The 26293-nt window shown below is 51.7% G+C and overlaps 1 protein-coding gene across 3 annotated transcripts; it reads left to right on the forward strand.

Annotated features, from left to right (window-relative positions):
- The first annotated feature begins 1988 nt into the window (after positions 1 to 1988).
- Positions 1989 to 22768, forward strand: LOC125087899 (asialoglycoprotein receptor 2-like). Of its 3 annotated transcripts, XR_007123537.1 has the most exons (11): positions 2745 to 2922; positions 3139 to 3392; positions 7418 to 7534; positions 7742 to 7837; positions 8393 to 8464; positions 8602 to 8688; positions 8774 to 8919; positions 12563 to 12669; positions 12887 to 12998; positions 22499 to 22569; positions 22744 to 22768. XR_007123537.1 is itself a non-coding variant. In XM_047708661.1 (10 exons), the coding sequence occupies exons 3-10, from the start codon at positions 3284 to 3286 to the stop codon at positions 13041 to 13043; spliced, it is 891 nt and encodes a 296-aa protein (XP_047564617.1). In that variant the 5' UTR covers positions 1989 to 2015; positions 2743 to 2922; positions 3139 to 3283; the 3' UTR covers positions 13044 to 13687. The 3 variants fall into 3 exon arrangements, 2 of the variants coding, with proteins under 2 accessions (XP_047564617.1, XP_047564618.1); XM_047708661.1 differs by lacking the exons at positions 22499 to 22569; positions 22744 to 22768 and adding an exon at positions 1989 to 2015 and having other exon boundaries at positions 2743 to 2922; positions 12887 to 13687; XM_047708662.1 differs by lacking the exons at positions 22499 to 22569; positions 22744 to 22768 and having other exon boundaries at positions 2749 to 2922; positions 3144 to 3392; positions 12887 to 13688.
- Positions 22769 to 26293: the final 3525 nt, after the last annotated feature.

Consider the following 26293-nt stretch of genomic DNA (forward strand, 5'->3'; position numbering starts at 1 on the left):
CCCTGGGTGTACTTTGGAGGGAAGGTCTCCTCCAGAGCCGCCCAGGAACATGATGAAGCCTTTATAGCAGAGAGAAGACCGAAAGATAACTTCTGGCTTATTAATATTCTCATTGAAGGAGCAGGGATGGACGATGCTCTGAGGGGATGTGTAAGGGAGGCAGAGGACCCGGCAAGCAAAGAAAGAAAGGGAGCAAAGACTACTACTACTACAAAAAAAAAAATAATACTGTGGATACGATCTCATAAATGCAAAAATGTGCCTGTGCTTGGAACGAGGCGGAGGAATTGTCTGGGACCCAGCAATTTCATTCTTGGATATGGTTCCAGGAGAACTTCTCGTGTAGGTCTTCATGGGAGCATCATGAGAACCTTCACCGCGGTGTTAATTGTGGTGGCCAGGCGTTGGCGACATCTTAGGGTTCATGGCTGGGGCATCGTGGAAATAAACCATGATGGATCTGTGCCAGCGCCTACCACGAATGGGTTCCTGGCAACAAGCCAGATGTACAAATAGCAACACGGACAGATCTTAGACATTTGTTGCTGGGTGAAGAAGGTTAGGAACAAAAGGTTTATGGGAGGTCCGATTACGTCTAGAGCAGAGACACACAAAAGCCACCCCATGTTTTAGAATGATTCTTACTGAGACATAGAAACACTTTGTGTTACCTACAGATATATAACACACCAGCCCCAACGTCAGTGGCTTAAAATAAAGGACTATGCATCATTTCTTAAGATTCTTGGAGGCCAGAAATTTGGGCAGAGCGAGGCCTGGTGGCCCACGTTGTATTGGCCTGGGGTTACATGCTTGGGGGCACTCAGCGGTTGGCGGGGCTGGGCTGGGAGCTCCCAGAAGCCCCCGGGCCTCAGGGATCCTCTGTGTCGTCTCTCTCTGTCTCTCTGTCTCTGTCTAGCAGGAGAGCGGGACTTCCTTAAAGCCTGTGGCTGGTGTCCAAGACTGAAAGCTGGACCTTCTGGGTCTCTGAAGGCTGGGCCCAGAACCGGCAGAGTGTCCCTTCTAGCACTTTCTACTGGCCACGGCAAGTCATGCTGTTAGCTCAGATGCAAGGGGAGGGAAAACAGACTCTAGCTATGGATGGGTGGTGGGACTTTCACATACAGCGGGGGAGGATGCTGATGGCCACCCCCTTCGACACCGTCACATAAGCAAGTGCGCCATTTTGGCTGTCTGTGGAGAGTAGAATTGGTTTGGGAAACTGGATGAAGGAAGGAAAGTAGGACAGGAGATGGGAGAATATGGCGTATCATGAACTCAGGAGTAATAAAACAGGATTCCATAACCCAAATCAGAAAAACCCAACCAAAAAAATGACAAGACCATATGAAACCTTCAGAAAGTTTAAGTCGACTTTTGGTAAATTAAGATGCTGAATTTCAAACAGGGAGAAAGAGAAGGAGGCAGAGGATGTCTCTCATAGTTCTTGCCCTCTCTCCCCAGGAGGGGGTATGGGGATCGAACCCCGCAACTCGGAATCCGTTCCATTGAAGTGTGTGGCCAGTGAGGAACCCTCCATGCCCACATGGCCGTCAGTCAACCTTGGCCTGCAGCAGAAAATCCACTTGGTGTGCTCTTACCTAAATCTTGGAACATGGGGCGCCTGAGTGGCTCAGTGGGTTAAGCCTTTGCCTTCGGCTCAGGTCATGATCCCAGGGTCCTGGGATCGAGCCCCGCATCGGGTTCTCTGCTCAGCAGGGAGCTCGTTTCCCCCCTCTCTCTGCCTCCCTCTCTGCCTACTTGTGACCTCTGTCTGTCAAATAAATAAATAAAATCTTAAAAGAAAAAAAAATAGATTTTGGAACAAAAACCACATCCCGCTAAGACCTGGGCCTCCTAGCAGTGTTTTCCAGACTTCGAGTAGTGGCCCATGAGTGGACTGGGAAACTCGCTTCGGCTGGTCATGAACTAGGACGCAAGGAGCAAAGGTAACATTGCTGGACGGAACCCTCCTGTCAATAACGTGAGACTCCGTTCTCTCCCTCATTCCTGCCGTAAGTACTCGTAAGTACTCGTTGAGTGCCCACTGTGCACCAGGAGCCCGGGATTCAGAAGAAAGTAAAACACACAAGTGTGTGTGCCTGTGTCCCTCACGGAGGGTTACTGTGTGTGTCAGAAAGTTACCACCAGAACACACAGGCCTCTCATTCCCTTTTCAGCACGAAGGCTTTGTTGAACAGGAGAAACTCTGCCCTTGGCCAGCAGCCGTTGGGCGAGGGTCAGAAGGTTCATGTTGCCAGGGCCACGGAAGGGTCTTGGTGAGGTCGGATCCCTAGGCCCAGGGAGGGATGCCTCCCGCCTCCTCCCCCCAAGCTCCGGGCCCTTGAGGAGCTTTATTCCCGGGAGAGTGAGGTGACCCCGCCCAGAGCTGGGGAGCCTGGCTGCAGATCCTTGGGCAAGAGATCCTTGGGCAAGAGCAGAGAACCGGCCCCTCAGATCCCTGCTGGGGACATCTGGAGACACCAGCAATAATGGGAAATCCAGGGGCAGAGAGGGAGAGCGGGGAGGGGGCAGGGGGACAGGTGACCTGCAACCCAGCCCCTCCTGGCCTGGACCCCTCCGAACTGTGTGGTGAGGAGCGAGGTGGCCGGCACGCAGGGGTGGCCGGGGCAGGCCAGGAGACCCCTTTCTCTGGGAAGAACAGAGACCATCGTGTCCCCCACCCCCGCCATGCTTTGCCCGAGTTCCAACCCCATTTCCACTTCTGTTTACTGTCCAAAGTCCTGGGGGCAGGAGACGCCAGGTTAGAACCACTTGGACACCAGGGCACACAGGCTCAGGGACCTCACGGGGACGGCCCCTCCTGGTGCCACCTGCTCCACTTCTCGCCCTAGCCCCTCCTCGCCCTGGGACCCGGGCCACCCGAGGGACGCAGGAGTCAGTCCTCCACACCTCTTACAGGTAACCCCTGCTGGGCAGCCGGTGGGGCTGGGGATATGGGGTAACAAGGAGACCCTAGTTCGGGGACTGCAGGGGCTGGATGGAGGAGGGGTTGGTTCGGTCCGTGAGAGTATGGAAGGGAGGCTCCTGGCCACGTCAAGGCCTGAGCAGTCTCCTGAGAAGGGACTGGTCCCAGCTGTATTTCCACCCCAAACTGACCTCCCCCTTTTGACCCAGCCCAGGTGGTGGCCTCGGCCTGCTCGCCTCCAGCTCCATCATCGGCCTCTGCCCGAAGCAGCCTCTTAGCACAGGCCTCAGCCCTGAGCTCAGGCCCTGCCCCAAGAGAGCGTCAGTCCGACCCAGCTCCAGCCCAGGGCACGGCATGGCCATCCGGCAGCCGGACGCTGAGGACAATGACCAGCAGCTTCCTGGAGGGGAGGGCCCGGGCCCGCATGTGCACAACCCCAGGAGAGGAGACCAGTTCTACGTAGGTGAGTGTCCATTTCTGGGGCTTCGCTCCCCTCCATCTGGCTGTGGATCGCTCTCTGTCCCTCTGAGGTCACATTCAGCCGAGACAAGGCACCGGGCTTCTCTAGGTGGAGGAGGCCCGTCTCCTCTGCTGGTCCCCTGTCCTCACCTTCCTCTCCCTCGGGGATCCGAGGGAAGGAGGGAAGGGTGTTTGCCCTGAGGGTCAGGGCACACTGGAAGCTGGAGATGATTCTGTCCTCCTTCCTCCCAGCCTGAGCAGTGTGTGCACGTGTGTGCCGTGTGTGTGCATGTCTGTGTGTGCGAGGAAAGCACATGCAGGCAGGACAGTGTGTATGTGGGAAGGTTGGTGGACGGGGGAGGGGCACAGAGACTTCCCAGCAGACCCCCACTCCCCTAAGCGCCCTGCCTAGATCCTTCCCTAGCAAGTCCCGAAGGAAGGATCCAAGTGTCTAGGAAATGTTTTCCAGCAAGAGAGATCTGGGCTGAGGGGCAGGAGCTGGGAGCCCGGGAGGGGGTCTGGTGATGGGGTGAGGCTCCGTGGAGACCGGAGGGTTGGGGCTCCAAGCTCAGGGCGGGGGGTTGGTTACCCTGGGTTGGGAAGGGGGCCCTCATGCCCGAGGCTGGCACACAGCAGGAGGGTTGGTACTGCTGTAGGGGCGGGTGGGCGCTGATTAGGGTGAGGGCAGCAGGGGGGACAGGCATTCCTACCCACAGCTTCTCCTTTCCCAGGGAGTGAGCTGGGGGTGGCCAGGGGCCACATGAGTCACTCCCTATGTGTCCTCAGTGCCCACGTGATGCCAGGTGTGTGGTTAGCTCTCGGAATGATGTCAGATACTATCGGATCTTCTGAGGGCGAGAGGATTCACGGTTTAAGCAGGAGGCTTGGACAGAGTCAAGAGGTTTTGGATTTCACAGAGATGGGGAGCTCACCCCAAAAGACCCGATGGCCACGAGGCAGGAGACCGAGGCACCTGCTTTTCCAAGACAGGCTTCTGCTCTTCCCAGCACTCCAGAAGCCCAGGGCTTTCCTCCAGTATGGAAATGTTTTAGCCACTGTTTCCTCAAAACCCCTTTTTTTGCCCCCCACCCTGCTCCTTCTCCTTCCAGAAATGTAGTTATGCTGGGATTCATGGCCCCAGAGTTCATGGATGCTCCCTCTGTTGTTTTCTTTTTTTAAATTCTTTTCTCTTTCAGTGTTTCTTTTTAGATAGTTGCTATTGCTGTGTCTATACTGACGTTTAACCGTCCACTAATTCTACCCCATGTATTTTCCATTTCAGACATTGTAGTTTTCAAACCTAGAAGTTCAACCTGGGACTTTCAATATCTTCCTTGACTTGTACATATGTTTCTGAACAACATACAACGTTGTTTACAACAACAATGTCTGTTGTAAAGTCCCATGTCTGCTAATTCTCACACTTGTGTCCATTCTGGGTCTGTTTTGATACATTTATTAACATTCCCAGTACGAGTTGGGTTTTCCTGTCTCTTTGCATGCATGGTAATCTTCGACTGTGGGTTAGACATTGTGAATTTTACTGCTCTGTGTGCTAGATATGTTTGTATCCCTCTAGATATTCTCCAGCTTTGTTCTGGGGTGCCGTCAAGCAACATGGAATCAGGTTGATCCTTTTTGTTTTGCTTTTGTGACTTTTTTTTTTTTTAAGAAAAGCTGTTACTTTTTTTTAAAAGTTTATTTAACTTTTAAAGTAATCTCTACACCCAAATTGGGGCTTGAACTCATAACCCCGAGATCAAGAGCTGCACGCTCTTCTGACTGAGCGAACCAGGCGCCCCTGTTTTTATGATTTGTTAGGCGGCCTGAAGCTCCCCCGTAGCACCGTTCCCCGACATGTATGAGTGCGAGGCTCTGTTCCCCAGCCCTTCTGGTTTGGTTTTGTCCTGCCTGGGATAATTTTCCTGACATGTTGGTCAGTTCTCAGCGGTTTCTTGGGATAGGGGGAACCCTCTGCAGACCTCCACGATTCTATGGGCAGCTCTCTCCTCTCTGACACCCTGTCCCATGACCTCTGCCACCGTGGTCTCCCCTTACTCTCAGTTCCATTTCCTCAGCTCGGGGAGTCTGCTGGGCTCTGCTTGGATTTCCCTCCCCGCTGCCTGGCTGGAAACTCCCCTAGCAGTGGCCGGGGGACCATCGGGCTTATCCGGTTGTCCCCCATCTCTCAGGGATCCATGCCCTTTGTTGCCTGTGGTTCAGGTGTCTTGAAAAAGATGGCTTCTCGTAGTTGTCTGGGTTTTTTGTTGTTCTTGTTTTTTTGTTTTGTTTTGTTTTTGTTTTTGTTTTGGTCTCAGTTGTTTCTGGTGGAGAGGGTGATCTAGCCTCCATGTTTCCATGTCTGGCAGACCCTTTTACCTTCCAACTTGCCTGGCCAGCGCTTTTTATGTGTGACCTCATTTTGTTCTCTGGACAGTCCAATCAGGTCGCTACTCTTTTACCCCCGTTTTGAAAAGCTGTGGTAAGAATACCCAGCATGAGTCCTGCCACCTTCACCAGCGTCTCCATGTGCCATAGCACCTGGTTAGAGACAATGCGGGCGTAAGGATGGAACGGCAGATGTCTGGACCTACCTCATCTTGCATAACCAAAACTTCATACCCATTGAACAACGACTCCTGTTTTCCTAGACCCTGCCTGTGAGTCTGGCTATTTTATTATTTATTTATTTTATTTTTAAAAAAGATTTTATTTATTTGACAGACAGAGATCACAAGGAGGCAGAGCGGCAGGCAGAGAGAGAGGAGGAAGCAGGCTCCCTGCCCAGCAGAGAGCCCGATGTGGGACTCGATCCCAGGATCCTGGGATCATGACCTGAGCCGAAAGCAGAGGCTTTAACCCACTGAGCCAGCCAGGTGCCCCGAGTCTGGCTATTTTAGATTCCAGAAGTGGACATGAGAAAATTTGAGGCACCAAACGGTTGAGTGACTTGCCCATGATCTCAGAGCCAGTTGGTGGCATGGCTCCACTCAACCACAGGAGGTCTGGCTTCAGAGTGGAGGTGCAGGTGGCCCGGAATTGGGGCTTATAGATCATAGGTCAGGTTGGGAAGCAGGGCAGCGGCAGCGGGACACAGCTGAGAGAAACGGTCGGGACTCAGCCATGGGGCCCTGGCTGGGTGGGGAAGACCGTAGTCAGGCAGGGCTTCTGCATGGAGAGATGCCTGGGGAGGAGAGGGTGTGAAGGGAAGGGTGTGCACAGGGGAGGCTGTGCGCAGAGAGGGGAGCAGGCAGTGCACGTCAGAGACATGGTCTCTCTGAGTCAACGTGGGGTCCGGCTGTGTGATCGGGTCCCAAAGCGAAGGTGGCCATTTTGGGGGCCAGGAGTGTGCCTCAGTGAGTGTGTGCACAGCACTGAGCGTGACAGTGAAATGAGAGAAGCATGTGCACGTGTGTGTGGGGGTCGGGGTTCCGGGTTCCAGTGGCCAAGGGCAGGGAGAGCTTCTGTGAGGAGGCTGAGGCTAGAGGAGAGAGCTGGCTATGGAGCTGGGGGTTCTGGGGGCCCCAGGGCAGAGGGAAGTGAGGGGAGACAGGGCGGGGCTGGGAGGGCGGATCCTGGGGAGCCATGCGCAGCCGCCGTGGAGTGAGCTGCACAAAAGGGATGAGGGGTATGTTGTGCTTTGGGACGTGTCTGAGCGGCCCTGGCATGGACTGCAAGAAGAACACGGTGCTGGCCTCCGGGGCCCCCAAGTGCGGCCGCGGGCTTTGCACACAGATGATGTGAGTACTGTGGGCCATGAACTTTGTGTTGCGCACACCTGTGTTGGTGTGTGTGCATGTCTGTGTGTGTTCATGGGGGCAGCAAGTGTGCAAATGCATGTGTGCGATGCCTGACCCCTGGGGTCAAAGCACCGGGACTCTGCCACAAGTAGCACCTCTCCCAGTCTACTTTCCTGCTGCCTGCACGGGCTGTGCTTCCTCAGACTTCTGGTCCCCTGGGTGCTCCTATATGTCCCCTCTCCGGATTCCCGACACCCCAGTCCCCTCTTCTGACACCCCTTCCCCGCAGGGAGGCCTCAGAGACCCGCCCTTCTGCAGCGCATCTGCTCCACGTTCGGACTCAGTCTGCTCGTCCTGGGCTTCAACGTCCTGCTGCTGGCGGCCGTCTGTGTGATTGGGTCCCAAAGTGAGGGTCGCAGGGGCCAGCGGGGGCGGGGGGAAGCGCAGTGTGGGGGGGTCCAAGAGCTCGCAGAGCTCAGAGAGGGGCAGAAAGGGGCAGCGCTGGGACAGCTGGGGGCGGTGATGGGGCTGGGGGGGCGGGCGTGGACAGGCTGGGGCTGTCCGGCAAGACGCAGCCCTCCTCGCTTTGTCCTGTTCCCTGCCTCCTGGCCAGGAGCACAGCTGCAAGAGGAGCTGCGGGTCCTAAAAGAAAACTTCACCTACTTCTCCAATGGGGTCCTGTCGGAGATCAGCACCCTCCTCTTCCACGGTGCGTGGGGCTTCCGTGCCGCAGCGGCTGCGGCTTATCCGTTTGCCACGCTGCGTGCTGGGCGCCCTCGCGGGATCTGCAGGAGGGGCTTGTGCGGGCTGCCCGGGCCGTCGGGAACCCAGCCTGAGAAGCGGGGCGAGGCTTCCAGGGACGCTGACCACTGGGAGGACGGAGCCGGAAGGATGACTATGCGGGTGAAAACCATGGGGGTTAGTGCCAGGTAAAGGGAACAGAATCCGCAAAGCCAGGAGGTGAGAAAGCCCACCCTCTGTTTCGGGAGTGTGACCCCTTGTGGCATGGCAGGGGCGAAGGGGTGAGGGCCGGGCAGAGAGGCGGGTGAGGGCTGGTTTCCCAGGCGGGCACTGCACTACGCAATGAAGCGAGGCTCTGTACCAAGGACACGGGGACCTGCTGCAGAGGCCACTGTGGGGTGGGGGCGAGTGGGGAGGCCGGGGGCGGAGGGAGGGGCGGCCTCCCCCGGTGCTTGGGTGGGCAGGATGCAGGGGAGTGAAGGAGGCAGAGGGGGGAGAATGGCTGAGCCTTCCTCCTCCTCAGGGGGCAGTGCCGGTCAGCAGCTGAACTCTCTGGAGGCCAAGCTGGAGAAGCAGCAGAAGGATCTGAAAGCAGGTCAGAGACCCCCCCCCCCCCCACCGTGTGTGCACCCCGCATGTCTCCAGCCCGAGGCTGGCTTGCCCTGTGGGGTGGGGTCCTGGCTGGTGGGTCCCACAGCACCAGCATCCCGCCCCCCCTGTGCGGTGCCCTAGATCACGCCGCCCTGCTGCTGCACGTGAAGCACTTTCCCGTGGACCTCCGCATCCTCACCTGTCAGATGGCCTTCGTGCGCAGCAACGGTAGGGACGGAGGGGACCCCTGCCGCAGCAGGCCTGCGCCCGCCGCCACTGTGTCTCACCTCCCTGTCCCCCCCCCGACCCCCAGGCACACAGTGCTGCCCTGTCAACTGGCTGGAGTATGAGGGTAGCTGCTACTGGTTCTCCCGCTCCGGGAAGACATGGGCCGACGCCGACCGGTACTGCCGGCTGGAGAGCGCACACCTGGTGGTCATCAACTCCCGGGAGGAGCAGGTGGGCCGGGCTCAGGCTGCTTTCTTCCTGGTCTCTAACCAAAGGGAGAGCCAGGAGGCAGAGGCCTGGGAGAGCCCCAGGAAGTTCATGGTGAAGCCGCCGCTGATTCTAGCACGTGGGACATTGTTAAGGCCAAGAGCTTGGGGCAAAGGGGCAGGAGCCAGGTGAGCAGGTGACCCGAGGCAGGCGAGGGGACAGAATTCCAGAAGCAACGAGCTGCAGGGCCAAGGGCTTGGGTGGAGAGCTCAGTCCCTTCGTGCTGGATGTGGGCTGAGTGGTCCCTGGGAGCAAGGGACGCAGTGGGCAGGGTTCCCAGGGACACACCTGCCGCGGATTACTGGGTGCCTCCAAGGCGTTCCAGGTGTCCCCTGCCCATGGCCACCACTGGCCACAAGAGTTCACAGGGGACAGCCAAGCTGTTAGGATAAGGGGGGGACATTTTTTCAGAAAAGGAGGATGTGATGGTAACAGTGGGTAACAGTGAGGCTTTGCTCTGTGCCAGGCACTTTCGTAAAATAACCCGTAACCCTCACGGCTCCACAGGGGCGGCCACTCTTACCCCTTCGAGGGAGGGAGACATGAGGGGACCAAGGAAACCGTGTGTGTGTGTGTGTGTGTGTGTGCGCGCGCGCACGCGCGTGCGTGATTTCTCCTACGGGTTGTGAATACGTTTGGTTTCTGATTTTTTTAAAACCGAAGAAGCGTCTTCTCCTCTTTTAATAGATGTATCTCTTATTTGCATTCGTTTTTAATGGCATGTTTTATCTCCAGCCATTTTTTTTCCCCCTGTCGATATTCTTCTCTTTTCTCGCCTTTGCTGTGTGAGATGTGTTCTTTTTGTTTTCTCCCCTACGGTATGTTGAACTAGATGTAGCTTGTTTTGGGCCATACTAGCGATTACTTCGATCATTTTAAAGGATGGGCTGAAATGTATCGGCTTCCGAAAATCAAAGAGTTCATACAACTTTCCGTACGAAAGACGAGGAAACGGGTCCTCCTGTGTTCTTCACGGGTCTTCTGTTTTTTTTTTTGTTTGTTTGTTGGTAAGGTGGCTCCAGGCCCAGTCTAGGGCTGGAACTCATGACCCTGAGATCAAGAGTGGCTCGCTCTAGTGACTGAGCCAGCCAGGCGCCCTGCCTTGTTCTTTTTTAAAAACGGAGATGTGACTGACATAGAACACAGAAGTTCGAGGGCACAATGTGTTGGTTTGATACTCATGTTGCAACAGAATCACTCCAGCACCATCCACTAACACCCTTAGCCCATCTCAGAACTCTCACTTTTTTAGTGCAGAAAGCAATGAAGATCTAGTCTCTTAGCAACTTTGAAGTTTATCGTGCCTCCTTCTCTTCTCTGAGATTCCGCAAGCATTTTGTCGGAGTAGTTAGAGCCTTTTCTGTCTCTGAATCTCATTAGCCTTGCCCAGATATATCTCCGTGTTGCGCCTTCTCCCTGCGGTTTCCCTCCAGGGCCAGGAGCAGCCTCTAAATTTGTAAATGTAGGTTTTCTAAATTCTCAAATACAATTTTATTTATTTTTTAAAAGATTTTATTTATTTATTTGACACACAGAGAGAGATCACCAGTAGGCAGAGAGGCAGGCAGAGAGAGAGGAGGAAGCAGGCTCCCTGCTGAGCAGAGAGCCCGATGCGGGGCTCGATCCTAGAACCCTGGGATCATGACCTGAGCCCAAGGCAGCAGCTTTAACTCACTGAGCCACCCAGGTGCCCCTACTTATTTTATTTTTTTTAAGAATTTATTTATTTATTTGACAGAGAGAGAGATCACAAGCAGGCAGAGAGGCAGGCAGATAGAGAGGAGGAAGCAGGCTCCCCGCCGAGCAGAAAGCCCAATGCAGGGCTTGATCCCAGGACCCTGGGATCATGACCTGAGCTGAAGACAGAGGCTTTAGCCCACTGAGCCACCCAGGCACCCCTTAAATATAATTTAAAATACTTGAACATTTTTCTCTTATGAGGTCTCTTCGATGAACGGGTCATCCAGATGTCGCTCTGCCGTGTCCTGTCCACAGCCACCAGCCTGTGCTTCTTTCTCTGTCCCTCTGCGCTGCGGTCCTGTCCTCCAGCCCGTCGTCCACGCCCCAGACTCTGCTTTTGCTGAGTCCCTGGGCTTTTTCGAGTGGCTCGAACCTTTCTCTTGGGTTTTGCTTCCCTTCCCTTATTGTGTTCTCTTTCTTCTTGGATGTCTTCTTTGATATTTTCTATCATCCGTCTCCTCTTTGATTTTGCGTAAGTTTCCTGATTATTTCTGCTGCCCCCCCATGCCACCATTTTATAAATGGGCACAATTCTTTCTTGCCTGTTACTTACCCAGGAATAGGGAAGATGAATTCTCCTGGGCCATCTTCTCCGATCACCTGGCACTATTTGATCCCTCCCCTCCATCTTCACCACAGAGGGCTGGATAGCCCCCAGAAGTTTGGTGATTTGTACTCTGTTCAGCTCATCAGCTGCACAGGTGACAGGAAGAGGGGGCAGGGGCAACAGGTGGCAGCAAATAGAATATCTGGTCTCCGGCACTTTCCCTCCAGCTCTGTTGAGTCCTCTGAATTTGTGAGGCAGGTCCGCCAGCCTCTGAGGGTCGCTTCTCAGGCACAGGACACGGTCTCGTTGGCAGGATTCTAGAATTCGAGGGTGCTGCCACACCTGTGCTCCAGTGAGGTTGTCCGCGATCATGATCGGATCTCTAGGAAGTGAATGGAATTGGGAAATTTCCCCCAAAATGGGACTGTAGACCCTGCACATCAAGGGAAGGGCTTGGCGTGTATGTTAGCCAAGCTAAGCCTGTGTTTCCTCTATACCCTCCCACTGCTACCCTCCCAAACCCTGGGACGTCAGTCCCTTCTGTAAGAGAAAGCCACGTGGGGGTCTGTTGTCCTTGGGTGTGTGTGTGTGTGTGTGTGTGTGTGTGTGTGTGTGTGTGAGTCCCAGGGGACTGTCTCAGATACCACCTCCTCCCCCTGCCCTGCCCTCACACATTGCCAGCAGACTGTGGACCCCAATGTAGCCAAGTCATAATGGGGCTCTGGGCAGTGGGTCCAAGCTTAGAAGCCCCTGCCCGGCAAAACTCCGGAGAGCACAGCTACCCAGAGAAGCCAGACCAGGGGCACCTGCCCTTGAGAGGCAAGCAAAGCTGAGATCCACAATGGGTTCTGGAGTCCGTGGGGGCAGCAGGGGCCAGAGTCAGGATTCCGAGAGTCCGAGGTCGTGGGCAGAAGACACCAGAAGATGGGAGTCCGGGGTAGCAGCTCTGCTGGGAATGAAGTGGGGTGCCAGGTCAGGGGACAGCGGTCACGAACCCCAGTACTGGGATTCCTGGGCTCCACCAACTGCCTCGAGTTCCCTAACCTCACCCGTGAAGTGCAAATCGCCAGAGCACCCAATGTAGAGAGCTCTTGAAGGACCGAAAAAGACAACCTTCCGAAAGCACTTAGCATGAGATGTGGCCCTGCCAAGTTCCACTCAGCGGTGGCTCCAGTTCCAGGAGAAAAAGCAAGAATTGTTGTGTTGGGAGCGGACTCCTCAGCTGGGGGCAGAGGGAGCTCGACAAGGCGGAGGCAGCCGTAGCTGCTGCCTGCACGGACATTCAGTGTACCAGAACCTTCCTCCCCGCCTGTTTTCCAGAAGTTCATTATGCAACACACGAACCCCTTCGATGCCTGGATAGGTCTCACGGACAGCGATGGCTCCTGGAAATGGGTGGATGGCACCGACTATGAGCAGAGCTACAAGTGAGTGGCCTCCTTCTGTCTTGTTGGTTTGGCCTGGGGCCAGCCCCCTGGTCTTTCGCCCCAAGACACAGCCACCCCCCCACCTGCGACCAGGCTCCCCGAACTAGGCTGCTGCCTCTGCTCCCTGAACCCCTCCTCCTCCGCTGTGCTTTTCTGAGGTGAGGGTGGGGGTGGCAGGGGTAGGGCTGGGAGCTTGAGCTCCGTCCGGCCTTCCTAGGAACTGGGCGGCCACTCAGCCCGATGACTGGCAGGGGCATGAGGTGGGTGGAGGCGAAGACTGTGCGGAACTCCGGGCCAACGGCCGCTGGAACGACAACTTCTGCAAGCAGGTGCAGCGCTGGGTGTGCGAGATGAGGCGGAACATCACGGCCTAGGGGTCCGCCCCACCCTCTGCCTCGCCCCCTGCCCCGCCCCCAGCTCTCTGCAGCCGGACTGGGGATTTTGAAGAAAGGAAAAATAGAGGGAAGGGGTCCAGACGGATCGGAGGGGGAGCTGTAAGCATCCCAGACCCCCAGAGACACTATGTTCTCTAGGATAACCACACTATGACATTCTGGAAAAGGCAAAACTCAGGAGACAGACGAGTGGGTCCAGGGGGTTCCGAGCGAGGAAGGGAGGGATGAGTATGTGGCACTTGGGGGATTTTTAGGGAGTGAAACTATCCTATAGGATACTCTACTAATGGATACATGTCATTACACATGAGTCAAAACCCACAGGATTGGGGCGCCGGGGGGGCTAATTTGGTAAAGCATCTGCCTTCAGCTCAGGTCATGATCTTGGGGTCCTGGGATTGAGTCCCGCATGGGGCTCCCCACTCAGCCAGGAACCTGTTTCTCCCTCTGCCGCTCCCCCTGCTGTGCTTTCTCTCACAGTGACCCATGAAGCAAACCACAGACTTTAGTTAATAACAACATATCAAGGGGCCTCCCCCTGGCTCACGCAGTAGAGCATGTGACTCTTGATCTTGGGGTCTTGAGTTCGAGATGGTGAAGATTTTTTAAAACAAAAAAAAAAGAGGGACGCCTGGGTGGCTCAGTGGGTTAAAGCCTCTGCCTTCAGCTCAGGTCATGATCCCAGGGTGCTGGGATCCAGCCCCGCATCAGGCTCTCTGCTCAGCCGGGAGCCTGCTTCCTCCTCTCTCTCTGCCTGCCTCTCTGCCTACTTGTGATCTCCGTCTGTCAAATAAATAAATAAAATCTTTAAAAACAAAACAAAACAAAACAAGAGTCAATATTGGTTCATCAGGGTTATCAAAGTCACCTTATAGTAAAGGCAAGATGGGAAAGGAAGACAAAAATAAAACGGAAATGGCCACACACAGAATCTTCTGTTCTTTTGAGTTATTAGGATGACTCATTGTGGATAGAGTAAACCCGAGCGTGTTTCAGTTGTGAGCGGAACTCTCGTAAGTAGAACCGTCTCTGAGAGATGCGCGGAGTGAAAGTGTAGCGGCGCCAACGGCTTCCTAGAATAATAATAAGCAAAAACAAAACTTGCTTATACTGTGCTTTTAGAGGCAATTTTGCCACAGCAATCTATCAGAGGAAGACCTGAACACATGCCAAAAGGAAAGATAAATTTTTTTTAATTTTTAAAGTTTTTTAAAATTTAAAGTTAATTTTTAAAAGTCAATTTTTTAAAAGTAATCTCTGTGCCCAACATGGGGCTCAAACTCACAATTCCAAGATCAAGAGTCACACTTCACCGACTGAGCCCCCAAGCACCCCCCAAAGGAGAGATTATTTTTTAAGGTTGCATTCTCTTATTAAAATTAAAATTATGTATAAATAACAAAAAGAGAACCATGACAGCTTAGCTGTTTGTAAATGAAGAGCCACTATCCTATTATCACCAAGATGCAAAGTGAAAATTATCTAGAAAAGAAAGAAACATATCAAAACCTATAGGACACAGTAAAAGCCTGGCCCAGAGGAAAATGTACAACCTCATTTTAAAAAAGATCTTATTCATTTATTTGAGAGAGAGCTAGTGAGCGAGAGTGAGTCAGGGACAGAGACAGAGGGAGAGGGAGAAGCAGACGCCCTGCTCAGCAGGGAACCCAGCGAGGGTCCTAGAACCCTGGGATCATGACCAGAGCTGAAGACAGATGTTTTCCTGACTGAGCCACCCAGGCGTGCACAACCTCATGTTTTTATAGCTGAAAACTAAACACTGAAAATAAACCAAATATTCAACTTAAAAAAATCAGAAAAAGTCAATTACAATATAACCGAAATATAGTAAGAGGAGGGAATTAATATAAAATATTAGAAGATTCCCCAGACTGGTAGAATGGGTAAAGCTAAAACCCATTTTAAGAATTAAGCTTTTGGGGCACCTGGATGGCTCAGTTGGTTAAGCATCTGGCTCTTGATTTTGCCTCTGGTCATGATTTTGAGGTCTTGGGATTGAGTCCTGGGAAGTAGGGTTCCCTGCTCAGTGGGGAGTCTGTTTCTCTCCCCCTCTCTCTGCCCCTCCCCCAGCTCTCTCTCTAAAATAAATACTTAAAAAATTAAGCTTCTTTAAAAAAGATTTTATCTATTTATTTGACACAGAGAGAGAGAGCAGAAGGCAGAGGGAGAGGGGGAAGCAAGCTCCCCATTGAGCCCGGAGCCTGATGCAGGGCTCGATCTCAGGACCCTGGGACCATGACCTGAGCTGAAGCCAGACGCCTAACAACTGAGCCCCCCAGGCGCCCCTTATGCACAGATTTTTATGTATACACAAATTTTCATTTTTCTGGGATAAATATGCAAGGTCACAAGGTGGTCACATGTTGAGTTCCAGAAGAAAGTGCCCAACTGCTTTCTCGAGTGGTCACCTCATTTTCTGTCCCTCCCGACCACCAGCACGTGAACGATCCCTTTGTCCATAGCCTCCCCTGCGTTTGGCTGCTACCATTCATTTTTTAAATTCTGGTAAGTGTGTTGGTTCATCGCTGCCGTTTCTTGCATTTCCTGGATGGCTGATGGGACAGGGCATCCTGTCACATGCTCATTTCCCATCTGCATATCCTCTTTAGGGGAAATGTCTCTTTGTGGGGTTTTGGCCCATTTTTCTAGTCGGATTCTTGGGTTTTCCTACTGTTGGATTTTGAGAATTCTTTTTTAAAAGATATATCTCATTGTATAATTGTAGTTGCATGAATTTATTCGAAAAGCTTAGAAAGTCTTTTTGGGCCTTTTGAATAATTTCTTTCAATACCTATATCTGAGCGTCTTCTGAGAGCAAATCAATGAGTGAATGCGACGGGACGGGACGTTAGAGCCTCCACGCGTCATCTCCTCACCGAGTGGGGTTCGGAGAATTCTTTACGTATTCTGGTCTTTTGTTGGGTGTGTGGTCTGCAAATATTTTCTCCAACTCTGTAGCTTGTCTTTCCTACCCTCTTAGCAAAAAAAAAAATCTGTTTACCAAAACACTCATGTGAAAAGAATAAAATCTTCGCAAAGCCCAATTAAGGAAGTGAGAAAAGTGACACGGCCACATGAGAGATTGAGGGACACTTTTCCTGTTTTTATAGAAATTTGGCGGCATTCCCAAAGCTGAGAGGGATCGTTGATCATGCCAGGCCTTTCCAGCGGAGAGGAGCCGAATGCCTCTGGGTAGGGCTTGCACCAGGGGTCTTTTCTGCCTCCATCTGGAGCAGGGAAATGCTTCTGCATGCCATTAGCCAGATGCCGGAGTCCCAAGGGAACCACAGGAGAGCTGGGGTGTCTGCGAGGGGAGGAGCTCTCGGGGAGCCTGTGGATGTGTCTCCAGGAGTCTCGAGGTTGATCATGGAGAAAGAGACTCACCCCTGCCAGGAGCCCTCTGCAGGCAAAGAACCAGCTGGAGCTGCCCCGGGCGGGAGTGGGTCAGGCTGCCCTTGGTTATTGGCAGGGACAAGGTGGAGAGCCTGGTGGACTCCAGGGGCGCCAGCAGCCATTCAGGGAGGACCCCGCCCGGGAGAAGCTGGGGCAGAGGGACGCTGAAGGAGACCCTGGGGAGGAGCAGGCAGCTGCTCCCTGGGGCGGGAGCCGATGGCAGCCGTTGCAGCCACGTAACCCGTCTTCCTCTTGAGGGACTGCTCTGGTGCAGAGGGTGCCCTCAGAATATCAGGGACACCACCCGCAGACCCCACGAAAGGCCGTGTTGGATGCTGCTGTGAAGAGCGTCTTGGCCACTGGCCACCGCAACACGAGATCACCGACCTGTCCTCGAACTCCTCTGTCCTTCGCCCCAGCTCTTGAGCTCTGAGAGGAGAGGAGGAAAGAAAGAGGAAGGGGGACCAGGGCCGCCTATGACTCCTGTCCTAGATCGTCAGTGGCGGGCCCCGAGATGTGCACGCGGTGTGTTGAGACAGTGTTCCTAGGAAAACACAGGATTGGGGAATGGGGAAGCGGGAGGAGGAAGAGGGAGATGTCACCCGAGGGTTCGGCCAAAGCTGGCCCAGAGGGGAGGCTGTTGTGAGAGGGACCCGTTAGAAAGTGTGTCCAGGTAACGTTGGGCACGGTCCTGCGCCCGTGGGGGTGGTCGGGTCACGAGTCCAGTCCCCACGACATGCCAGGAACAAGGGATCTGGAGTATGGCTAGTCTTGTACCCGATGGCCGTCGGGGGGCGAGCGAGGCAGTCCCAAGGAGCTCCTGCTGTCTGTGCATCCCCCCGCAACGTGTCTCTGCGGCTCCTACGGGACACAGGTGATGGCCGAGAAGGACAAGTGTACAGATCTGGACGGGATCCGAGCCCAGGCCAGGCAGTGTCTGCCCCCGCCCCGTCCTTGCAGACCCCGAGGCCCGTACATAAAGCTTCGCTCGAGTCCAGCCTGGACTTGCAGACCCGGAGTTAAGCCCCGTCTTAGAGCTAAATGTATGTGGCAGAAAAATCCAGGAGAGCTTGTCTCTTAACAGTGGAAAGACGCATCAGTCATCCTTAACCAGGGCGAGGAAATTCCCCTCTATCCCCGGTTTGCAGAGAGTTAAAAAAAAAAAATGGAAATAGGTCTCCTTTTTATCTCATGCCTATTCTGGATGATGGGTCCGGTGCTGTGGACTTTCTTCTGAGATCGTTGCTGGGGCGGATGGCGTCGATCGAGTTCTGAATTCTGAGCCTCGCATCCCGGGGAGAGCTTCCCTTGGTTATAACTCATGACACTTCTTTTTTTTGTTTGTTTTAAGGATTTTTTATTTATTTGACAGAGAGAGAGATCACAAGTAGGCAGATAGGCAGTCAGAGAGAGAGGGGGAAGCAGGTTCCCCGCTGAGCAGACAGCCCGATGCGGGGCTCGATCCCAGGATCCCGAGATCATGACTGAGCCCAAGGCAGAGGCTTTAACCCACTGAGCCACCCAGGTGCCCCAACTCATGACACTTCTGAGTCCTGCTCTTTTGAGTCTCTGAGGTCCCGAGAGATGCAGACCTGTGTTTCGCTTTTCTTATCTTTGGTTTCAGCAGCCGGGAAAACGCAGGCCTGATAAAATTAATTGGGGAGTGTTTCCCCCTTGTCTACTTTCTGGACGGGATTCCGTAGAATTGGTGGTTTTTCTTCTTGCAGCGTTTGGTAGGATCCTTTAGGTAAGCTATCTAGGCCAGAGATTTCTTCTTGGGAAGACTTGGAACTATGAATTTGGTGTCTTTATTAAGGGTTATAGAACTTCTCAGTTGATTTATTTTATCTTAGGTAAGTTTGGGTAGTTTGTGGCCTTGGGAGAATCGCCCATTTCACTGAAGTCGCTAAAATTTTGTGCATAGACTTTTCCAAAAGGTTCCTTTATTATTGTTTTAATCTCTTCAGAGTCTAAGGGACTTTCCCTCTTTCATTCCTGGTGTTAGTAATTTCTGGTTTTTCCCTGTTTTTTTTTTTTTTTTTTTTTTTTTTTTTTCCCCTTTGTCAGGCCTGCTGGAGGCTTATCAATTACACCGATCCTTTCAAAGAACCGACTTTTGGTTTCATTGATTTTCTCTATTTTTCTGTTTTCAGAACAAAATTTTGATTGATTTTTGCTCTTCTCTGTATTTCTTTTCTTCTTCTTGCTTTCGGTTTGTTTTCTCCTTTTCCTAATTTCTTAAAGTGGGATGTTAAGTTGTTGACTTGAAACCTTTTTTCTTTTTTAAAAAAGATTTGACTTTTAAGTTATCTCTGTACCTGATGCAGAGCTCGAACTCACAACCCCGAGATCAGGAGTCATGAGTTGTATTGCCTGAGCCAGCCGGGCGCCCCAGGACCGTTTTTCTTTTCATACATAAGCATTTTATGTTACAAAATTCTCTTCAAGCATTTCTTCAGCTGCATCCCACAAATTCCGATTTGTTGTATTTTAGTCATAGTTCAGTTTAAAATAGTTTCTAATGTTTCTGGAGACTTTGTCTTTGACCCTTGGATTCTTTAGGAATGCGTTGTGTCAATTTTTTTTGGTGTTGGAGATTTTTATTTTTATTTTTTATTTTTTTTTAATTTTTTAAAGATTTTATTTATTTATTTGACATAGAGAGAGAGAGAGATCACAAGTAGGCAGAGAGGCAGGCAGAGAGAGAGAGGAGGAAGCAGGCTTCCTGCCGAGCAGAGAGCCCGACGTGGGGCTCGATCCCAGGTCCTTGGGATCATGACCCGAGCCGAAGGCAGAGGCTTTAACCCACTGAGCCACTCAGGCGCCCCGGTGTTGGAGATTTTTAAATGATCTTTCTGTTTTCTATCTGATTGTTTTCTGGCTTAACTCCATTACGATATGAGGACATTTGTTGTAAAATTTCAACTTGCTTAAGTCTGTTCATGTTTTGTGCTACATGATCAGGTCTATCTGGTGGGAGTTCCATATGCAATTGAAAATGCCGTGTCTTCTGTCCAACCCATTGTGGCTGGGTGGAGTGGTCTAGAAATGCCTGTTAGAGAAATGATAGATAAACATAATACAATTTTGACCTGAATGCCAGTGATGGAGGGGGCAGAATAAAATAACGTTAATATTCACATAGAGGAATACAAGCCTAACCATGTATAAAATTTTATGGTTAAAAAATTGTGAGAGATAATGTTGGGTTGGCCCATGATGTGGACGGCAAGGAATTGCATCAAGATTAGACCAAGAAGGGGCGCCTGGGTGGCTCAGTGGGTTAAGGCCTCTGCCTTTGGCTCGGGTCATGATCCCAGGGTCCTGGGATCGAGCCCCGCATTGGGCTCTCTGCTCGGCGGGGAACCTGCTTTCCTCTCTCTCTGTCAAATAAATAGATAAAATCTTAAAAAAAAAAAAAGATTAGACCAAGGAGTAGTACGAGTTGACTCAGTTTCCGAGGGAGGAGAGGGGCCAGATGTTGAGAGAAATGTCAGCTCTGCGATATGGTCTGGCTGGGCCTTTTAAGGGGTTTCTAAGGACTCGAGAGAGTTGCAGCTGTGCCAGTGGTGGGGGATGTGGGAAAGGGGTCTATGCTTGGCCAGGATGTGGGTCATGGTCAGGCTAGAGAAGGGTATTTCTTGCAGCTGGGTCTCCTTTCTGAGAACGTAGGGCACTGGGACCTGGAAAAACAAAGGTAGGGCCAAGAGCAGACACCTGTGAGCTTTGTGCGCAAATGTGGTTTGGGGTGGGGGTTGCGGATAGATCCCTTTCAGATAACTTATTCTAAATCCGCTGAAATCAAATCAGTGTGGTATGAGCACAAGAAGAGAAACTGCATCGGTGGCACAGACTTCCAGCCCAGAAATACATATGAATATAGTTAGGAACTTAATAGAAGTCTTATTTCAATCTGTTGGGAGAAAACACAAAACAGAATATAGTTTTTAAATCAGTTTTTTGTTTGGCATGAAACCAAGCCATAGTTCCATCTCACACTACCCAGAAATGACAAGACTCCAGAAGGATTAATTATTTAAATGTAAACATTAATCGTTAAAAAATATTGGAACAGAGGCGCCCTGCTGGCTCCGTCTCAGGAGCGTGCAGCGACCCTTAATCTCGCCCTCGTGAATTTGCGCTCCATGTTGGGTGAAGAGATTACTTAAAAATAAAATCTTAAAAAATATACTGGAACAAAATTGAAGAGAATGTACAAAATTGAAATCTCACACAGCAAATGTGAGGAAAAAAAAGATATTGACAGGAAAAAAAAAGATAGGCTTGAGATTAAACATGTCTATTAAAAACGAATGTAGGGGCACCTAGGTGGCTCAGTGGGTTAAGCGTCTGCCTTCAGCATAGGTTATGATCCCGGAGTCCTGGGATCGACTCCTATACTGGGCTCCCTGCTCAGTGGGGAGCCTGCTTCTCCCTCTGCCCCTCCCCCTGCTTGTGCTCACCCTCTCTCTCTCTCTCTCAAATAAATAAATAAAATCTTAAAAAAAGAAAATATGGTAGACTGAAAATGTGATATCAAATGGCAGGATAGAATTCAAACATATCAATCATCACAATAAATACGAACGGGTTTAATTCCAACAAATGATGGAAACTCTTACATTGGATTAGAGAAATCCAGTGACATGCTGTTTATAAAGCACGGCCATATATATATATATTTTTTCATGATCCTGTGTTTAAAACAAAGCGACACCAACATGTTGAACCAAGACAGGGAAATACAGTCTAGACAAACGCTAATAGAAATAGAGCAAGTGAAATGTGACAGAAGAGACCTTTAGATAAAAAGCACAAAGGGCGTAGAGTGGGTATCACCTAGGAGAAAAGGTGAAAAGCAGGGAAATAAGTGACAGGTGATTGTGTAGCTGAAGGAGTACATCCAAACTGCGGAGCTGGAAAGCTTACGGAAACGGAAGGGAAACTGACAAAGCACCATTAATTGAAGAGAAAATTCACCTCTTCTATGGAAACAGAATGAGGCAAGCTCCCATCTTTGAGGAAAGGAGAAGCCTTCCTTTATAAAGGGAATCCACTTGAAGCAAAGATGGGAGAGATGGGTAGAAAGCCCATCCCTTCGGACCCAAAACAGTGGTGCTGGGTCATCAGTGCTGTGCTCTGAGAATCTGGGTACTTACAACGCATGGCACTAAAGAAACAATTATTTGGGGACATGCAGGTCACAGCAAGTGTCTCCACGTGAGATTAAAATCAGCCCTGCTTTGCATTTTATTGTGATGTGGATTTTTAGCCATTTAACGTAAAGGGATCAGAAGATAAGGATCCTGGGGCACCTGGGTGGCTCAGTGGGTTAAAGCCTCTGCCTTCAGCTAGGTCATGATCCCAGGGTCCTGGGATCAAGCCCCGCATCTGGTTCTCTGCTCCGCAGGGAGCCTGCTTCCTCCTCTCTCTCTCTCTGCCTACCTGTGATCTCTGTCAAATAAATAAATAAAATCTTTAAAAAAACGAAAAGAAAAGAAAAGAAGATAAGGATCATCTGGTCAAATCATCGTGGTCAGAGGCCGCCTTCTCCTGTAGAAGGTGTCCATCTTTCTGTTTGTGTGGACATCAAGGTTTGTGAGAAATATTTCAGTAATGGTGGGAAGTCATAATGTGTTGACAATGTGGGAAACCGTAATTTTCTTGACATGTACTTACTGGTTTGTTTGTTTTTTTTTTTTTTTTGAGATTTTATTTGAGAGATAGAAAGCATGCATAAGCAGGAGAAAGGGCAGAGGGAGAGGGAGAAGCAGACTCTCTGCTGAGCAGGGAGCCTGATGCAGGGCTCGATCCCAGGACGCTGGGATCAGGACCTGAGTCGAAGGCAGACACTCAACCCACTGAGGGCCCCAGGTGCCCCACAGGTCCTGCTTTAGAAGAGCTGTTACACATTTGTCTCCTGGTTGTGGGTGCTCATAAAGAACTTTAATTAAATAAAAGCGCTTCGGACAGTTTCTAAACTTAAAATACAATGCAAAGCTTTGTTTCTTCCAAACCAGCCATTGGGTCGGTGCTAACTAAAATAAGACAGAAGGAACTTCTTGAACATCACACTGGCGAAAATGCACAGGTTGGTCAGCAAAGGTGTGGATAAGTGAAATCCTCATTCACGTGGAGAGAAGGTGACTTGGTAATGTCTTTTGAGTGTGCCTTGGCAGTGTCCGTCCACTTGTAAATTTTAAGGTTGATGTTTCTGCTCATTTTGCTTCTGGATATCTAACCAAGAGCAATTATGTGTTCATAGTGCAAACAGGCAAATAGGAGCCTGTCCACTACAACATTACTTATAAAAGCCAGGGATGCCGCATCCCCAAAATGCACAGCCAAGGGAGTCACTAGATAATGTCTGGCATCTGAATGCTCCGGAGTCCCATTAAACAGACGGCTGTAAGCAGGGGCGTGGGAAAACCCTTGAGACCCATTTTTAGGCAGACGCATGCCGTGGAGAAAAATTTCGGTAAAAGGAAAACAGCGACCTGCCCCATCAGTGTGCGAAGCCTGACAGGTGTACAAATATGCAGAGAAATTGCTCTGAAAAGACCACTCATCATGTCTCTGGGTCTGGGGGCTGGAAATGGGGGAAGTGTATTGGTTTACTTACCTTTCCCTGTCCTCTCCTGCCTGAGCCACTGGGGTTGGGGGTGGGTAGACCCCTTCAATCTGTGGCCAGTATGGTTCCTTCTCCCCCACCTTTCAACAAAGGGACAGGGGAGGGTGACATCTCCTTTCACCAATGCCTGACAGTCCACGGTTGGAGCGTTTGCCCTCCATCTGCGCCGTGGGATCATTGGACTTTGGGAGTCCTAGTGCCCAAGGAAAGGAACCCCCCCATCCCCCCTCCCAGGGAAAGCAGTCTTGGTTCTGTGGCGATTTGAAGATGCCTCTTGATTCCTGCCTGATTTGGGCTCCTCAAAACCACCAGTAGGTAGGGGGTGGAGGTAACTGTGCCTTGGAGGTGACTGACAGATGCTGGCTAAGGAGGGACATGGCTGTGCTGCTTGGCAATGGGGAGGGGAGAGGACGGAGCCTGTAGCCAAGGAGGCTGTCTGGGGAGCTGCAGAGCTCCCCTGCATGATCATGAAATGGTGGGTGGCAAATCATGGTGACCCGATAAGACAGGACCGCGAAGGACTTGGACGCTGTGGACATGACGTTCTGAGTCTCTGCACCAGGTAAAGGGATCCTGCCCAGCTGAGGGGCTGGGAGAGGGCTAAGGCTCCACAGGGAAGCCGTGCCCATCCACCGAGAAAGAAGTCTCAGAGGCAAAAGCATTTAGGAGAGCAAAGAAGGTTACTGGCAAAGTAGCCGTGAGGCAATCAGCCTTTGGGAGGACAGGCTTAGCGGAGTGGGGGTGGGGGACCACAGCAGGTGTTCAGAGGAAAACTGCATGGTGATCAAGTATTTTATCCGTCAGCTCCTGATGACAAAACAGCACTGTCCTCACAATTATCACGTGCGCAAAAGGCTGTGATTTATCTTCAGGCGTTGTCATTGCACAAGTCAGGGATAAAGCCGTTTTCTTTCCTAAGGAGTCAGCAATTTATGGAAAATGCTCAAAGTTTACCTTTTTGGGGGGACTGGAAGGAGAACTATTGTGCATGCGTGTGTGTGTGTGTGTGTGTGTGTGTGTCCATCCCCGGACATATCTGTCACCCGGATATAACAGCTCCTTACTGGGACTCTCAGTTTCCACCCTCATCTCGTTCATTCCCTCCTCTGCCCCGATCCCCTCCACAGTCTGCCCCTCTAACTCAGAGTAAAAACAGATCCTTAACAATAGTCTGAGGGCCCTGGAGAACTGGTGCTCCATGTTTTCCCCGTGATCATCTCTCCTTGCCATTCTGGCTCACTTCTCCAATAAAATCTCTGGCATCTCTGGTAAAGGGATGATCCTTGTACACGCTAGATATTCTACCACCCCAGGCCCTTTGCACTGGCTGTGCTTTCTGTCTCAAATCATCTTCCTCCCGGAGCTCCTTACAACTCGCTCCCTCATGTCCTTGTGACTTTTGCTTGGACATCACCTTCCCAGTAAGGCTGACCCTGATACCTTACTGTTGATGGCCTTGTTAAAAACAGATCCCACCTCACTTCCCAGCTGTATTTTCTTCCATATGTCACCATGTGACACTTCCAACATCTACCGTGTGACATTATATACATTTCACTCATTTATTTTGTCTGTCACCTGCCGGGATGTAAATTCTGGGAGGGCCTGGCCTTTTCTGTCTGTCTGTTCCCTTCTGAAGTATGCGTCTTGGAAGGAGGGCGCCTGGCATATTGGAGACGCTTGGGAAGTGCTTTTGGAATGGATGAGTAAAGGCACGTTCTCTGTGGGACAGATCCAACAACTCGCAGATGTGAAGTCTGTCCTGATGACTGCACAGGTACAATGCACCGCTGTCGGGGACACAGACATGAGCTCCCTACATCCTCCGCCTCCTTCCAGGAAGGACTGGGGGCCCAGTTGCAGGGAGCGCTACCTGTGCAGACAGTCGCCTCCCCGGAGGTCAGGCCCCTGCTGGGGTGGCGGGGGTGGGGGGTGCCTGGTGCCTGAGCCAGGTGGGGTGTGAAGGTCCCGGCTCAGCCCGAGGCTGGCAGCTGGGACAGATGGCCAGATTGATTGCCCAGAGTGCCTGCTGTGTAGGCTTCACAGCTGTGCACTTTCTCCCCTTGTCCCCTCCTCCTTCTTCCCCCTTCCTCTCTCCAGTGTTGGTCCCTAAAAACATAGCTCACCTCCAAATTCAGTCTCAGCCTTGGCTTCCAAAAACCCAACCTGTGACAAATACCGACCCAAATACCAAATAATAAAAAGCAAGTAGGGGCGCCCGGGCGGCTCAGTCGGTGAAGCGTCTGCCATCAGCTCAGGTCATGATCCCGGGGCCCCCCGGATGGAATCCTGGGTCGGGCTCCCTGGTCGGCGGGGAGTCTGCTTCTCCTCCTGCCCCTCCCCTTGCTCTCTCTCAAATAAATAAATAAATAACATCTTTAAAAAAAAGCAAGTAGAACGCAATGTCACTCATATAGAAAATGTAGTGTGAGGTTCATTTGCTTCCCTTCTCTACCTTTTTCTTTTTTAAAAGATTTTATTTATTTATTTGACAGAGAGAAAGAGAGATCACAAGTAGGCAGAGAGGCAGGCAGAGAGAGAGGGGGAAGCAGGCTCCCTGCTGAGCAGAGAGCCCTATGCGGGACTCGATCCCAGGACCCTGGGATCATGACCCGAGCTGAAGGCAGGGGCTCAACCCACCGAGCCACCCAGGCACCCCCCTTCTCTACCTTTTAAGACACTAAAGCTCCTTCCTATGGAGAAGATTTTGAGTGTGAAGTCGGGGCAGCCCCCTTCATGAGATTTGCAGGTCATGGGAGTGGACTGAGTCCCTTTCTTGCAAATCGTTCGCATACCAAGCGGCAGCCCAGGGTGTCAGGGAGTGCGGGGCTTGGGACTTGAATTCCAGCCCTCATGCTCAGCAAGCCCATGACCTTGGGCAGCCCACACCCCGGGTCCAAGCCTCACCCCAGGCCACTGTGCCTCACAAGATTCTTGTGGGAACCAAATGCTGAATGTCTAGCACAGGTCCGGCCCCATCCCTGTTAGTTAGTTTTTGATCAGTACCTTTTTCCTCTCCTGGATCCTCCCTCCCTTTCGCCGCCAGGAAACCCCACTCTGCCGTCTCCTCTTCCCTCCTGCTCGGAGCGCAGCAGCTGAGGCCCCAGAGGAAGCTCGTGAGCCAGGACTCAGTGGGATTGGGCAAGAGCTGAGAAATGGGCTCCTCCGGACCCAGCTGTGCGGT

The sequence above is a fragment of the Lutra lutra genome, chromosome 16 (assembly GCF_902655055.1).
Source record: "Lutra lutra chromosome 16, mLutLut1.2, whole genome shotgun sequence".
NCBI classification, from domain to species: Eukaryota; Metazoa; Chordata; class Mammalia; order Carnivora; family Mustelidae; genus Lutra; species Lutra lutra.